This window comes from Pelodiscus sinensis, chromosome 22, assembly GCF_049634645.1.
Source record: "Pelodiscus sinensis isolate JC-2024 chromosome 22, ASM4963464v1, whole genome shotgun sequence".
NCBI classification, from domain to species: domain Eukaryota; kingdom Metazoa; phylum Chordata; order Testudines; family Trionychidae; genus Pelodiscus; species Pelodiscus sinensis.
Genome location: NC_134732.1, coordinates 26,563,981 through 26,580,282, shown reverse-complemented (window position 1 = coordinate 26,580,282; position 16,302 = coordinate 26,563,981). Strand labels below are relative to the sequence as shown.

General features: G+C 43.6%; 1 protein-coding gene across 13 annotated transcripts in view; it reads right to left on the bottom strand.

Annotated features, from left to right (window-relative positions):
• The window catches only part of RALGPS1 (Ral GEF with PH domain and SH3 binding motif 1), a 428,912-nt gene that overhangs the window by 352,080 nt on the left and 60,530 nt on the right, over window positions 1–16,302 (bottom strand). For 12 of the 13 annotated variants that reach the window (XR_012897221.1, XM_075905764.1, XM_075905761.1 and 9 more), the window contains one exon: window positions 11,846–11,896. The exons of the other annotated variant lie outside the window; for it this stretch is intronic. Coding sequence is in view for 11 of the 12 variants with exons in the window: in XM_075905764.1 (XP_075761879.1) it covers window positions 11,846–11,896 (51 nt within the window). In the remaining variant the exon portion in view is untranslated. The remainder of the gene's footprint in view (window positions 1–11,845; window positions 11,897–16,302) is intronic. 13 annotated transcript variants of the gene reach the window in all.

Here is a 16,302-nt window from a genome sequence, read left to right as displayed (position 1 = left end):
AGAACTAGAGTAGGGGGGCAGGATGAATTCATTTCTTTGCTGTTTCCCTTGTTTGGCTGGAAAATTTTTCTAAAAAGGCATCCCTATTCAAGGTTGTGTTGAAGTATACACTTAAAAGTTAAGAATGTGCTTAAGTGTCTTGAATAGTATAAATTTCAGTATATGCTTAAGTGATCTTTCTGAACAGCGCCCTAAATCTATCTATCTATCTATCTAGGAGTTTAATCCTCTTAAAGAAATGAACGCAGTACGAGACCTATGCTGGGAAAATGTACATTTTCATTGCATAATGGAGGGGAGTTTCATATGATCTGCTAAAATCTTAGCAAACACTTGTCATGAACAGGGGGAATGATGACCAGTACCTGGTGACTAAGGGGTTTACTCAGGTACCTACCAAAGGTGTTGGCCAGGGGGCTGGGAGAACCAATCGAGATAGAGGGTTGCAATTTTAATTGGATATAGACTCCCTGCTTGCTTTCGTTGTGAGAGTGGTAAACCAGGAATTGGGAGACACAGAATGATTTAAAAACCAGGCAGGACTACCATGCACCCTCCCAGGGAATTCAGGACATGGGAGTGGACTGAACAAAGAGAAAATTATAAGTAAGTATCATGGCAATGGAAGTCTAGTCACGTGCAGGGTAATTTTCTTTATTTTGTGGTTTGGTTTGAACTGCTCTGTGTGACTCTATGCCTCCCCTTCCCATTCACTGCCATCTAAGCTTTGTGCTGAGACTTTTCTCCACTTTTTTAATTTGTTTTTCTTGGTTGCTCTGTAACATCTAGCAACCAAATATGCTTTATCAAGTTTATCTTTTGTTTTGTAATAAAAATCACTTCTTTTAAGGCAATAGATTGATAATTATATCCTGGAAGGTCTATGTCTAATCTGCAGATCTCTGATTGAGGGGTCATCTATCAGACTGCAGCTTGTTTTTCTCTCTTCTTTTTGAGGTTCTTTTGGGATTTCCCTGGGGATGGTTTCAAATGTTCACCCATTTTTTGTAGGGATCTAAAAGCACTTTATGGTGGCAGCAAATTCCCCAAAATCTGTGTATTAGGATTCGGGAGGGGGGGGGGAGGAAGTTTTTATAACCTGTGTCTGTAGAGGCAAGGCTTTGAAACTCTCTTTTGGGCACTCACCTTCTGCATTCAGAATGCCAGAGTGGAGAACAGCCTTGACACACCAAGTATGATCTGAAGCGATTTTTAATTTTTTGTTCAGCCCTTCCTGAATTAGAGGCAAATCAAGCTACTGCAAAAGTGCAGAAGAAAGCATCACAAAAAAGCGCTTCCCAACATTTGCAAAAGGAAAGTACAATTAAATAATTAATATTAATTTTTTCATACAAAACTTTAAGGTCTCCACAAGACCAGTTTTATAGTCTAATATACTGGTGTCTGTGGAGGATGAATCTACACAATTCGAGGTAAAAACTTCTTGAGATTATCAATTGACGCTATTTCATCATGACCAAGAATTACAGATTTTAGCCATTAAAAATACATACTAAATTATCCCTCAGATTAAGAAAATTTTCCTAATATTAACATTAAATTAAACTTTTATTTTTCAGTTGTATTTTGATCTTAGACGGCTTTAGATCTGGATAAATAGTACCAGGATATTCTGAATCTTTGCCAAGTGTCTGATAAATTCCAGACGTTGTTCATGCAGTGGAACATACTAAACCACAAATACAGTATTTACTTTTCTGTTCTAATGACAATTACAGCTATAGTTGTTAACACAAATTCCCTAAAGTGGATCTATTGGATAGGTGTTTTTGTATATTCCGATTTTTGAGGAATACCATGTGAATTAATGTTTCAAATGTCAATCCCTATTGTATCTTCCTACAGAAACAAAGATGGCATTTCAACTATATTTAAGATCGATGCATTCTGTGTGACACGATCACACTGATCAGTTTACAATTTAAGAAATGTTATGAAAAGGGATTGAAATACGGGCTTGTCTATATGAACAGTAACTTCACAGTACATTTAGAATCATAGAATCAGAGCTGGAAGAGTCCTTAGGAGGTCATCAAGTCCAGCCCCCTGCCAAAAGTACAGCCAATCACAACTAAATCAACCCAGAAAGGGCTTTGTCAAGCCGAGACTTAAAAACCTCTAGGAATGGAGATTCTACCACCTCCCTAGGTAACCCATTCCAGTACTTCACCACCCTCATAGTGAAATAGTTTTTCCTAATGTCCAACCGAGACCTCCCCCACTGGAACTTGAGACCACTGCTCTTTGTTCTGCCATCTGTCACTACTGTGAACAGCCTCTCTCCATCCTCTTTGGAACCTCCCTTCAGGAAGTTGAAGGCTGCTATCAAATCCCCCCCTTACTCTTCTCTTCTGCAGACTAAACAAACCCAAATCTTTCAGTCTCTCCTCATAGGTCATGCTCTCTAGTCCCCTAATCATTTTGGTCACCCTCCCCTGGACTCTCTCCAGACACATCCTTTCTATAGCGTACACATCCTTTCTATAGCGGGGGACCCAGAACTGGACACAATACTCCAGGTATGGTCTCACCAGAGCCGAATAAAGGGGAATAATCGCTTCTCTGGATCTGCTGGCAATGCTCCTCCTAATGCATCCTAATATGCCATTAGCCTTCTCAGCTACAAGGGCACACTGTTGACTCATATCCAGCTTCTCATCCACTGTAATCCCCAGGTCCTTTTCTGCAGAACTGCTACTTAGCCATTCGGTCCCCAGCCTGTAACAATGTTTGGGATTCTTCCGTCCCAAGTACAGGACCCTACACTTGTCCTTGTTGAACATCATCAGATTTCTTTTGGCCCAATCCTCTAACCTGTTTAGGTCACTCTGAACACTATCCCTGCCCTCCAGCATATCTACCTCTCCTCCTAGTTTAGTGTCATCTGCAAACCTGCTGAGAGTGCAATCCATCTCCTCATCCAGGTCATTAATAAAGATGTTGAACAAAACCGGTCCTAGAACCTATCTCTGGGGCATTCCACTAGAAACCGATTGCCAATCTGACATCGAGCCATTGATCACTAATCGTTGGGCCCAACATTCTAGCCAGCTTTCTATCCATCTTAAGAGTCCATTTATCCAATCCATACTCCCTGAACTTGCTGGTAAGAATATTGTGGGAGACCGTATCTAAAGCTTTGCTAAAGTCAAGATATATCACATCCACTGACTTTCCCATATCCACAGACCCAGTTACCTCATCATAGAAGCTAATCAGATTGGTCAGGCATGACTTGCCCTTGGTGAGTCCATGTTGACTATTCCTGATCACTTTTCCCTCTTCCAAGTGCCTCAAAATGGATTCTTTGAGAATCCCCTCCTTGATTTTTTGGGGACTAAGGTAAGGCTGACGGGTCTGTAGTTCCCTGGACTGTCCTTTCATTTTTTAAAGATGAACACTACATTTACCTTTTTCCAATCATCCAGGATCTCTCCTGATCTCCATGAGTTTTCAAAGATAATGGCCAAAGGCTCCGCAATGACATTTGCCAACTCCCTCAGTACCCTCGGATGTATTAAATCCGGACCCATGGATTTGTGTATGTCTAGCTTTTCTAAATAGTTCCTAACTTCATGATTGACTACTAGTGGCCTAACACAACTCACGCTTTTAATCCTGCTATGATGGCAATACATTACATTTTCTGTAAGATATCAAACTTTCTTAGCAAGTGGAGGTTGAAAATAGAAGAAACAATGTCTTTTGCTAAGGTAAAAATGCCACATTATAATTTCAGTGGTCAGCCAGCCTATAGAACAGCAGTGGTCAAAGATGACATTCATCCTTGCTGCAAAACGCAAAGCACACAGTGGTAAGAAGAAGGGAAAAGAATAAGGAATAAGACACAAAGAGGGTTAAAAATGTTGTACCATATAAAAGCATCTAAAATTGTTATTTTGTTGACCCAAAAGCAGAAAACATATTTTTAAACAATGTTCTACTCTATTTTAAAGGAAAACTCTGATTTCTGGAATAAAAGGTATATAGCAATTTGTATGGCCCACTTAGCTCTGTCCTCTGAAATTCCTGTGAGTAGAGCAGGTTAAAAATATTTCCATCAAAAAGTGCTGATTCTGCAAAAAATCAAAATGTCCCACAGGAACCTAACTGGTTTCCTGCCATGTTGCCTGCTCTCCCTCAGCAGTTTGCCTGGCAGGCTGCCACACAGACAGGGCTCCTGGGGGCTGCTCAGCAATCATCCTGGTGGGCTGGCATGTAACCGAACCCCCAGACTTCTGGCTGCTCAGCAGCCTGCTTGGCACAGAGCCATGGCTGTGAGGCCTTCTAGGCTCTGGGGGATTCTGGGAGCCCAGGGAGTATATTTAATTTCAGAAACACCAAAAATGCTCTGCCGCAGTATTTCCAAAAAGAAATATTGTGTAATTTCCTTCTGCAAAAAAATTTAAGGTTTGGGGTTTTATTCCGATTCAGGATGAAAAATATTTCCAACCATTAAATGATTAAATTAGTTGCTTGTTATAAGCATTAGGGAACAGGGCAGCCATAGTGCAATGTTTGAAAACTTCCATTTTCCTTGCACTCTGCCAAACCATAACTCATCACCTCCATGGCTTCCTACAAGTTCTGTGTTTTCACTATTTTGCTTTCTAAAATAGGATAGACTCTAACATTTTTTAAAAAAGTAATGTTAAATTGCATTTCCATTTTCTATTGTCTGTCAAAGTCATACATTCAAAAAAACCTCTCTAGGTCTGTGTTTATGCCACAGATCCTAGCCGAAACAAGCAAGAAAAGAGAACATTTCAGTGATTCTCACTCAAATAAGGATTCATCCAAATAATACTTCTTAAATACAGAATATTTGCTCCTTTTAACAGGCTAAGCAAATACTTCATAATATATTAAAGAATAACCACTACTAAACTGACATGGGAATGTGTCATTTGGGAGACTTAAGGCTGTGTATGTACAGGATGAAGCGAGTACTATCTTCTTGAATCTAAAAAGGTTTACCAACTCAGTCTCTTTTACTTTCCTGTATTTCTCCCATAAAAATGGTTGTTTATCTTACAGGAATTTTGGTTCTTTGAGATGTTGTCATCAGTGTGGATCCACTGAACATGAGCTTATACTTCATGAGGTGAAAACAGATTTTACTAAATAGCAGTGTCTTTTGGGACCACACATGCACCCTGTGTCCCTTATATGAATGCATAACTGGTGGAGCATCCACAGTTCTTCCTCAAAAACAATGAGGAGTCCTGTGGCACCATAGGGTATGTCTACTCAGCAAAGTTAATTCGAAATAACAGCTCTTATTTCAAATTAACTTTAATAGCATCTATACAGGCAAACCGCTATTTCGATATAAAATCGAAATAGCGGGGTACTTAATTCGAATTAAACCTCATTCTACGAGGAATAACGCCAAATTCGAAATAGCTAATTTGAAATAAGCTGTTAATTTGAAATAGGGGGCCTCCAGCCCTTCCCCAGGGTGCCCTGGTGGCCATTCCGGGCCAAACCAGGAAAACTCTTCTGCCCCTCCACACAGCCCCGGAGCCCTTAAAGGGGTAGAGTCTGTTTGGCCACAGGACCTGTGCCAGCTCCAGGTCTGCCAGCTCAGAGCCCACAGGCGCTGCTCCTGACCCAGTTGTCAGCATGAGCGAGCCAGCCAGTACCAGCCAGCTCTCCACCGCTCCCCAGGAGCAGTTTGGCAGCTCCCAGGAGCCGCAAAAGGTGGGCACCTTCCTGGTCTAATGGGGAGATCATGGACCCCACTGAGGTTTAGAGGGATTCCTCCAACGTTCATGATCTCCGCAACTGACACAGGAACATGGCCGTCTACAGATGGATGGCTGACAGCCTGGCCACCAAAGGCTACATGCACAACCATTGCAGGTGCACCTGAAGATAAAGGAGCTGAGGCAGGCCTATGCCAGGGCCACAAGGGGCAGCTCCCAACCAGGGCAGACCCAGACCCCTTCCCCTACTTTGAGGCCCTGGACTGCATCTTGGGGGGCCGGACGGTCCGTGCCCCTCAGGTGGTCATTGACCCAGGGGCAGAGGGCCCTGACCAGGGAATGGAGCAGGAGGAGGAGGAGGAGGACGACAATGGCAAGGAGTCGCAACAGCCTGGAGGGAGCATGGCACTCACCTGACCACCGAGGCATACCACCAGCACTTTCACCGCTGTCTTCTGAGGCCGGGGAGGCCTCGACATGTGAGTGCCATCACTGTCCCCTTATGCAGGGCATGTGGCCCCGGCTGGCTGCCACACAGGGGCCCTGGCCAGTTACCCACACACATGTATGTATGAAGGCACATGACATGCTCCAAACCCCGGGGAGGGACACTGCATAATGCCCTCCCTCCATAAGCCCTCTCTACGCAGAGGCAGGCCACATACTCCTCCCAGCCCCCCCTTCCCAACACCCACACTATATACAGCACAGGGGCATGGGTACAGTCCTGGGCCAGCTCACACTCCTGGGGATAGCAGGACATGATGGTGAGGAGACCTGCTGTCCTCACCTTGCAGAAGGTGGCTGGGCTTCACCCACTGTGTCCCCAGGGAGAACTGACCACCTGTCGGGTTCCTCCACAGCTGCACCAGCTGCGAGTGCAGGTCGCACCACCCTGCCCGGGACATCCCCCATCACCTGGGCCAGCAGGCACACCCGGAACCAGGAGGGATACCAGAGGCAGCACCTGGGGTTACTGCCAGGAGCACTAGATGCAGGAAGACCTCCACCTGCGATGGGAGAGCTTGCAGGAGCTGTGTGACCAGGGCAGTGCCATCCGCAACCACCTGCAGACCATGGCGCGGAGACTGCTGCCTGCTGCTGCTCCAGGTCCAGCTATCGCTCCTCCTCCCACTCCTGCTCCCCTACCCACTTGCCCCAGGGGATGCCGAAGCCCCTGCACCTGCATTGCTTGGAGACAGGTGAGCCGACAAGACCCCCAACCCTGAGCTTCTCCCCTTGCCTCCCCCTTCCAGCTCCTTGCTCCCAGGTTTCCCCCTTCCCTTCTCCCCCAGTTATGGTGAATAAACCAAGGTGTTTTTTTTGGCAACACATGTGTTTTTATTTGACATCAGGAAGGGAGGTTGGGGAGGGGAAAGTGGAAGGACGTGAGGCTGGAATAAGGCACAAGGCCCTAGTGGGGCACGCCAGAGGGAATTCACTCCTCCTCTGTCTAGAAGCTCTCCCGCAGGGCCTCCCGGATACCGGTAGCCCACCGACGGGCCTCCCAGCTGGCAGCCGTGCAGGGCTGCACATACAGGCCAGCCAAGTGATCGGCCTCTGCCATCCAGGCTGGCAGGAAAGTTTCCCTCTTCTAATCACACAAATTGTGCAGCACACAGCACGCCGCCACCACGTGCGGAATATTCTTCTCCGAGAGGTCAAGGCGGGTGAGGAGGCATCGAAATCGGGCCTTCACCTAACCAAAGGCTCCCTCCACCACAATGTGGGCCCTGCTGAGCCTGGCACTAAACGCCTGCTGGGAGGGGTTGAGGTGTCCCCTGTAGGGCTTCATGAGCCAGGGTTGTAGCAGGTAGGCTGCATCCCCCACCAGGCAGACAAGCATGTCCACGTCTCCGACCCTCATGTAGTGGTCAGGGAAGAAGGTCCCAGCGTGCAGCCTTTGGCACATGAAGGAGTTGCGGTACACATACGCATCATGTGCTTTGCCGGACCAGCCCACGTTGATGTCCAGAAAGTGGCCCTGGTTGTCAGACACGGCCTGCAGGATGACAGAGAAGTACCCCTTCCGGTTAATGTAGAGGGAGGCCTGGTGTTCTGGAGCACGGATGGGGATGTGCATCCCGTCGATTGCCCCCCCCCCCATAGTTGGGGAAGCCCAGGGTGCCAAACCCCTCAATGACTGCGTCCAAATCTGTGTGGTGGATGTCTCTGCGGAGCAGCACTCTGTTGATGGCCTTGACCACCTGCAGAGGGACACACAAAACTGAGAGTCACTGGGGTGCCAGGGCTGCCGAGAGTGTTCCTTCCCCACCACTGGCCCATGCCCCCACTCCCCAGGAAATGCCCTCCCCCCCCCCCCCGCAATCCTGGCCCCCGCGGGCAGTCCGAAGTGCGGCTGGGACAGAACAAACTCTCTCATGGAGCGGACTCGAACCCCCACCCATCCATTTCCCTGGGGCAGCCCATCCACTCCTTGCCCCCCTCTCCACCCCTCCCTTGGCACAATGGCCGGAGACTGCCATACCTGCATGAGCACTGCTCCGACGGTGAATTTCCCCACGCCAAATTGGTTGCCGACGGATCAGTAGCTTCCATAGGGCGACGGCCACACACTTCTGGAGGGGAATGGCAGGCCTCATGTGCATGTCCCATCACCGCAGCACAGGGGCGAGCCACTCACAGAGCTCAAGGAAGGTGTCCTTCCTCATCCTGAAGTTCTGAGTCCACTGTTGGTCTCCCCAGTGCTCCAGGCCAATTTGGTTCCACCAGTCGCTGCTGGTGTCCAGACGCGGCAGGGCACGCTGGCGTCCGGCCGCTGCTCCTCCACGGCCACCCAAGAGGGGTCCAGAAGAGGACCTAGGGGTTGGGCTGCCACAGATGGTGCCAGGCACTCTCCAGCACTTGCTGCCAGGCTTGCAGCAAAAGATCCAAAAGAAACACCAGAGTGCCCAGAGGCGGCTCTGGCTCCATGGTGTCGAGTGCAGTGGTGTCCCGAGTGAGGGCAACCAAGTAGGAAGAGAGAAAAATGCTTTGCTGTCCCTCAGCAAGGTAGGCAAGCAAGCAGGGAAAGCTGAGAACCAGCTGTCCAGGGGGGTCCCTTTAAGCACAAGCCTCAGATAGCCTCAGACAGCAGCCACACAAAGCAACTACTGATCTGATGCCCTGCTGAAACCAGTTGCAGCTGGCCTTAAATGCTATTCAGCGTCCAATCAGTGTGGACACGCTATTTCAAAATAGCAAAATGCTATTTCAAAATGCATTTTATGTGTAGATGAGTTATTTCAAAATAAGCTACTTTGAATTAACTATTTCGAAATAAGATATTTCGAAATAACACCGTAGTGTAGACATACCCTTAAAGACTAACTAATTTATTTGGATACATGTTTTTGAGGATTGGAGCCCACTTCATCATATGTATGAAGTGGAAATACAGTTTGGCAATGAAATATACACAGATGCAAAGATGGGAGTGTTACATTGCTATGAACAGGACTAGGGCTAACAAGCTTATTTTAATCAGGGTGGATGTGGACCACTCTCAACAGTAGACGAGAAGGTGTGAATGCCTAAAGAAGAAAAATTACTTTCTGTAATGAGCAAGACATTTCCAGTCTCTCTTCAGACATAGTCTGATGGCTGGAATTCATATGCAAACTTGACACTTTGTAGTTTAAGAATACAGTCTGTTTAACTTTTTTTTTCTTAAGTATGACAACTCAAGTATGTTACTGAGTGTCCAGGGAGGATGAAGTGCTCTTCTACTGGGTTTTGAATGTTGCCATTCTTGATGTCTGACTTGTGTCCATAAAAACCTGCAAGGTTCTAAGCACTCCAAGTGGCGATAGAGGATAAGTTTTGGGATTCACACTAACTAAAACATTTCATAGCATCAGTTACAGTAGGCGACCACTCCTAGAGCTGAGGTTGTCATTCAGAGGGCTAAGAACTCTCTTCTAAGACAGGCAGCCCTGCCAACCTCTCATCCATATAATAAGAGTTATAATTTAGGTATCTCCCTGCTGTGAAAAAGGAAGCAGTATATATGCTGGTTCCCATCCCAATGTTCATCATCACTATCACCTAGGAGAGAGAGGAAAGTTGCCCTGGCCACACTACAAGGTTCCTGGTCCCAGACCCTGAAAGAGAGAGTTACAGGTTGTCTTCACAAACACTTCTTATTCCCAGGACTGCTTCCTTTCTTGCAATCTCTCTTATTTTCTTATTTCTCTATGGACATCCAAGAATCACAAAATCTTAAGGGACTACAGACACATGGCAAGAGTAGGCTCAACCCTAGGCCCCAATGGCCTTAAAGGCATGGACTACCTTGGCCCAAAGAGGTAAAAAGGAAATGGATTTTTTTTCCCAGAAAGTGGAAAACAATGGTCCTGCTAACATGACTAGCCTCCATTCAGAATCAAAAAGAGTGAGACTGAGGATGCATCATAAGAATCCATAAACTGGTGTTGAAGCAAGGTTCTTACTGACCTTTCTTAGCAAGAAAAGCCTCACATTGAAACACACACAAAATTCTTATTAAAAGTAATTTAAAGATTCTAAAGTATTCATTCCTCAAATGCTAAGGAGAACATTTATGGCTGGCAAATTTCATAGAAAGTCTTATTTCAAAAACTTGTGTTCCTGCTTAACACTGAAAACATTTTGTTTATTCTTTAAATGCCTAAAATAGTTCAGAAGTATTCTACTAATTACTGCATTTTTGGCAAACTTTACTAGCGATTATTTGATGTTTTCTTACTAGTCATTGGTAAAGATGTTGAGTATCATTGGATCAACAACTGGAAAAGACCTCACTGGAAAAGGATTCCCTTCATTTGATGTTGTATCATGCTAATTTTGTAATCAAAATTTCATACAATATGAAGTCAAATGCCCTACTGAAGTTTAAGTATTGTGTGTCAATAAAGGTACCTTTTTCCAATCAAATTTACCTAAAAATATTAATTTTGTCTGGCAAGACCTATTTTCCATTAAATTGTGCTGATTAGTACTAATGATCTCCCATCCTTTTATTCTTTAGTGCTTGCATTCTGTAACAGCCTTTCCTTGATTTTAACTAGGACCAAGGTCAAGCTAACTGGTCTATATTGTTACATGGGTCATGATGTTTTACCCTTTTTATATACTGATATATTAACATTTTTCCAGTTCTCTGTAATTGCATCATTATCCCAAGATTCGTTAAACATCAACAGCTCAGAGAGCTCCTTGGTCCAGCGGTTCCCAACCGCTGGGCTGCAGAACAGTGCCAGCCCGCGAACCACTGGTTGCCGGGCCACTGTGGCTGCATGAGCTGAAGAGGCTGCTCATGGCAGCTCTGGGGGCCAGGGTTCAGATGAAGTGCTCTGTATCTCATTCTATATAACAATCTAAGCATTAAGTTTATAATAGTCTAAGATTGTTCATCTTGGCAATTGGGACTAATGCTGTACAGCTTCTTTAAAACAGCAAAATAAAACAAATAATTCAGTACCTGATTTTCATATTCTCAATAAAAACTGAGTACTTCTGAAAATCTGGCTCTGTTTAAAGTTTTGCAAGCTGCAAAATCTATAGCATTTCAAACAATATACTTCAAGGCACGCTATGCTATTGAAACACAAAGAATGTAAGTCAAACACTGACTTAATGATTCTTAAAACAGAACAATTTTTACTTTTTTGTTAATTTTCAATAGTAATGGTCTCCATTTTCTTGAAGAAAGGTTAAAAGAAAAAGAAAGGAAGTATCTACTTAGAGGAGAAAAGCAAGCACTGTTTTTATAAATAAGAACATTTCCTATGGTAGTTCTACATCCTACTGCTTCATTTCTAGCCCAAGATGTCTCCAAGAAAAAGGTGCCAGCTGGACTTCTCATATGGTTACTTTGGATATCAGCATGAAGATCTTCACCTGCGAGCTAAATAAAAATGTAAGTACAAGTGTATAGATGCAAATGCCTTCTAGTCATTCTAGCCCATTTTGCTCATATGTTCATAGTTGAAAAGTCTGTCTATTGCATAGTGTTTATACATATTTATGGTACCACATTAATCATTTATACCTATAACGAAGAGTATTACCTTGCTGGTCACTTTTTCCCTCAAATACCCCAAACAAATATTAATAGTAAATTTAAGAAAACATACCTCTGGCTGTATAGCTTTAAATACTGGCATATCCATTAATGTAATCTGGCTCTGCAACAAAAACAGCATTAAACATCATTTAGTACAAAAATAAAAAGATTACATATGTACAGCTGCTTCTACTCCATGTGGCTTTTCAGGCGCCTTGGCTTGTGTGCCAACATTTTCCCAAGGAGATTCATCTCCAATCAGGATTTTCTTCAGTTCTCTGCTTGTGCTGGGCCACCAACAACAGAGGCAGGCACCTGAATAGCAACATGTTGCTGCACTGTCGCCCTTTGTAGTAGAAAGTTTTGCCTGGAAATGGTTCATTTGTATATTTTAATGATCATTATCCAAGTCTAATATTAAAGTAAGTAGTTTGGCCCTGGACTACCAGCCTTGTTAGTACTTAAATTTGGGGGGAAATGAGTAGCCTTAAAGATGACTGTTCTGGCATGTGCATATTTGAATGGCATGACAGCATTACTCAGCTACAGTGTGATGAAGAAAGCCTGTGGACAAATTTGGAACAGGCTTCCATTAAGATGCAAAACAGGGGCTTCAAAATCTGGTTTCCACAGGAGCACAACTGAATGATTTACAAGTACAGTAGAATATACAGCATAAACAACTGTCTCTTTCCTGACACATTCCGCTACAAAGAAAAGCATACTCCCGTCTTCAAGAAACAAATGTGCAGCTATGAAAGTAAAACTCAGCAAGAGAAGGGCAAAACTACGAGTTTTCTCTCTATGGGATTTCAGTACAAAAGCCAGATAACATTGGGACAAATTTGCCAGTGTGACATTTCCTCTCAACCTTTTTCTTTTTAAACCATTCAACATTCAACTTTAGAAAGTAATGTTGGTTGGGCTGGTTATGCCCAATTTCCATGGGAATAAATATACTAATTCCAGTCTCCACTGACTACTTACTGGGCCATGGACCAAATCCCGTCAGTATCACCATTAATTAGACTAAGCCCATTAGATGAATATAAATTTGACTTTACAAGACTTCCTGAGAAAAATTCTTCAGTTGAAATAATACTCATTCAATCTATTCGAGATTCTCAGTGAATGGAACATTACATGATTTAAGTCAATGACTTAAAATAAAATTAACTAGGTTCCCTGGGGACAAAAACCAAATTGCATACATAGTTATCACTAATACAGGGGATCAGGATAATTAGTAATAAAATATCAGTAGGGTATTAAAGAGGGCATTTAATGAGACTTGGCTAAGAAGGATTTCCGAGTTTTATTTTTTTCAGTTATAATAGTTCTCATTCCCAGTATCTAAAAACAAATCCTAGTGTTATGTAGATAATTTTCTTTAGGCTTCAGGAACAGCCAACATGGATTCACCTTGACTTTAGCAAAGCTTTTGATATGGTTTCCTACAATATTCTTACCAGCAAGTTAAGGAAGTATGGATTGGATAAATGGACTCTAAGGTGGTTAGAAAACTCGCTAGATTGTCAGGCCCAACAGGTAGATCAACGTCTCAAAGTCTGGTTGGCTGTAGTTTTCAAGTGGAGTGTCCCAAGGATTAGTTCTGGGGCCGGTTTTGTTTGACATCTTTACTGATAACCTGGATGAGGGCATGTATTGCACCCTCAGCATGTTTGCAGAGGACACTAAGCTAGGGGGAGAGGCAGATACATTAGAGGGCAGGGATAGGGTCCACAGTTAGAAGATTGGGCCAAAATAAATCTGATGAGGTTCAACAAGGACAAGTGCAGAGTCCTGTACTTGGGATGGAAGAATCCCAAGCATTATTACAGGCTGGGGACTGACTGGCTCAGTAGCAGTTCAGCAGAAAAGGACCTGGGGATTACAGAGGATGAGAAGCAGGATATGAGTCAACAGTGTGTCCTTGCAGCCAAGAAGGCTAATGGCATATTAGGGTGCATTAGGAGGAGCATTTGCATCAGATCTAGAGAAGTGATTATTCCCCTTTATTTGGCTCTGCTGAGGTCGCATGTGGAGTACTGTGTCTGGTTCTGGGCCTTCTACTTCAGAAAGGATGTGGACACATAAGAGAAGGTCCAGTGTAGGGACCAAAATGACTAGAGGGCTAGGGCACATGACATACGAGGAGAGGCTAAGGGATTTGGACTTATTTGGTCTGCAGAAGAGAAGAGTGAGGAGGGATTTGATAGCAGCCTTCAACTTCCTTAAGGGAGGTTCCAAAGAGGATGGAAAGAGGCTGTTCTCAGTAGTGACAGATGACAGAACAAGAAGCAATGGTCTTAAGTTACAGTAGGGGAGGTCTAGATTGGATATTAGAAAAAAACTATTTCACTAGGAGGGTGATGAAGTACTAGAATGGGTTATCTAGGAAGGTGGTGGAATCTTCGTCCCAAGAGGTTTTTAAATCCTGGATTGACAAAGCCCTGGCTAGGATGATTTAGTTGGGATTGGTCCTGCTTTGGGTAGGGGGCTGGACTCAATGACCTCCTGAGGTCTCTTCCAGTCCTAGGATTCTAGGCTGCACTATAAGCACTGCAAACACAAATTTTACTTGAGTTGCTGAATTTTTTATTCAAATTTACTGATTTTGTTCAAGGCAACATCCCATTAGGTGGAGAAACTGAAGGGGAAAAAAGTTTGTAGAAATGAGCAACCATCTGAGGTAAAAACTGTTATCATCAAGTAGATTCCCGTTCTATTTATTTGTTCTTATTTTTAAAAGGTGCAATATTAACTGAGGACCTTCACATACAAGTTCCTGCCTCAAACCTAGAAAAATGGATACTATGTGCACAAAGAAAAACTGATCTATAAATTAACAGTGGCCTTGCTTTGATTTGACTGTATTACAATTATAATATGGAAATCAACTCAATCATCTCACTTTTGCTGATGCAGACCAAATAGTAGAGCTAATGAAAAATAAAGAATCATCACCAGTGCATTAACTTTCATGTATCTAAATTCCAGACAATAAAGATGCATTTCTCTTCAAGTGCTTGGAAGTATTTTATAAAAGCCAAGCCAGCAATTTATCTGCATTCCATTACAAGCAGATTCAATGATAAAAATAATGAGGAGTCCTATCGCATCTTAAATACTAAAAAATTTATTTGGGCACATGCTTTCATGAGCTGGAGATCTCTCTCCTGTTATTTGATCTGGAAATAATATTCTGCCCCTTCCAAAAATATAGTTCTTCATGAAGATTTTGGCAATTTAATAAGCTGGATGGGAGTGCGAAGTTCACACTTAAAGAAAGAGGCATGAAACCACTGAAACTTACATGACTCTCCCCCGTTTAAAAACTTTGAGAAAGGGCCAAAATCATCAAATATATACTTATGATTCTGTCTATACTGGCAAAAAGGAAGTATAACAAACACTCCAATGTGCTGCTTGCAGTATGTTTGGCCAGCCAGAGAGGATAGGGCCAAGACCTTAGTAACATGTTTAAAAAGTATTTTACAAGTATAGTAGAAATTTATTCTGTCACCCTTCTAATGTTCCAAGCAACAGGGAGAGTGAACAACTTATTTCAAGAGCCTGAAATACAATGCAGTAAAAAAGGCATCAATGCTATGTAGTACTTCCATATTTTTTCTTACAATGGGATACCAACCTAGAAGGGGTTGCAAGTGATTGTCTAGGAAGGAGTACTGCAGAAAGAGAACTAGGGGTCATAGTGGATCACAGGCTAAATATGAGTTAAGAATGTAATACTGTTGCAAAAAAACAGTATTCTGACACGTTTTAGCAGAAGTGCTTTAAGCAAGAGTTGAGAAATAACTCTTCCACTCTACTGTGCAGGGATTAAGCCTCAAAAGTACTGTATCCAGTTCTGGACACCATACTTCAGGAAAAATATGCAGAAACTGGAGAATCATAGTACACTAGAACTAGAAGGGACCTCAAGAGGTCATCAAGTCCAGTCCCCTGCCCTCACAGCAGGACCGAGTATCATTTAGACCATCCCTGACGGATGTCTATCTAACCTGTTCTTAAATATCTCCAGAGATGGAGATTCTACAACCTCCCTAGGCAACTTATTCCAGTGCTTAACCACCGACAGGAAGTTTTGCCTAATGTATAACCCTTGCTTCCCTTCTGCAGTTTAAGCCTATTGTTTCTTATCCTAAGCTCAGAGGCCAAGGAGAACAATTTTTCTCCCTCCATCTTGTGACACCCTTTCAGATACCTGGAAACCACTATCATGTCCCCTCTCAGTCTTCTCCTTTCCAAACTAAACAAGCCCAATTCTTTCAGTCTTCCTTCATAGATAATGTTCTATAGACCTTTAATCATTCCTGTTGTTCTTCTTTGGACCTTCTCCAATTTCTCCACAACTTTCTTGAAATGTGGTGCCCAGAACTGGATACGATACTCCCCTTGAGGCCTAACTGGCACAGAGTAGAATGGAAGAATGACTTCTCGTGTCTTGCTCACAACGCTCCTGCTAATGCATCCCAGAAAGCGAAGTTACTCACCTTGGTGCAG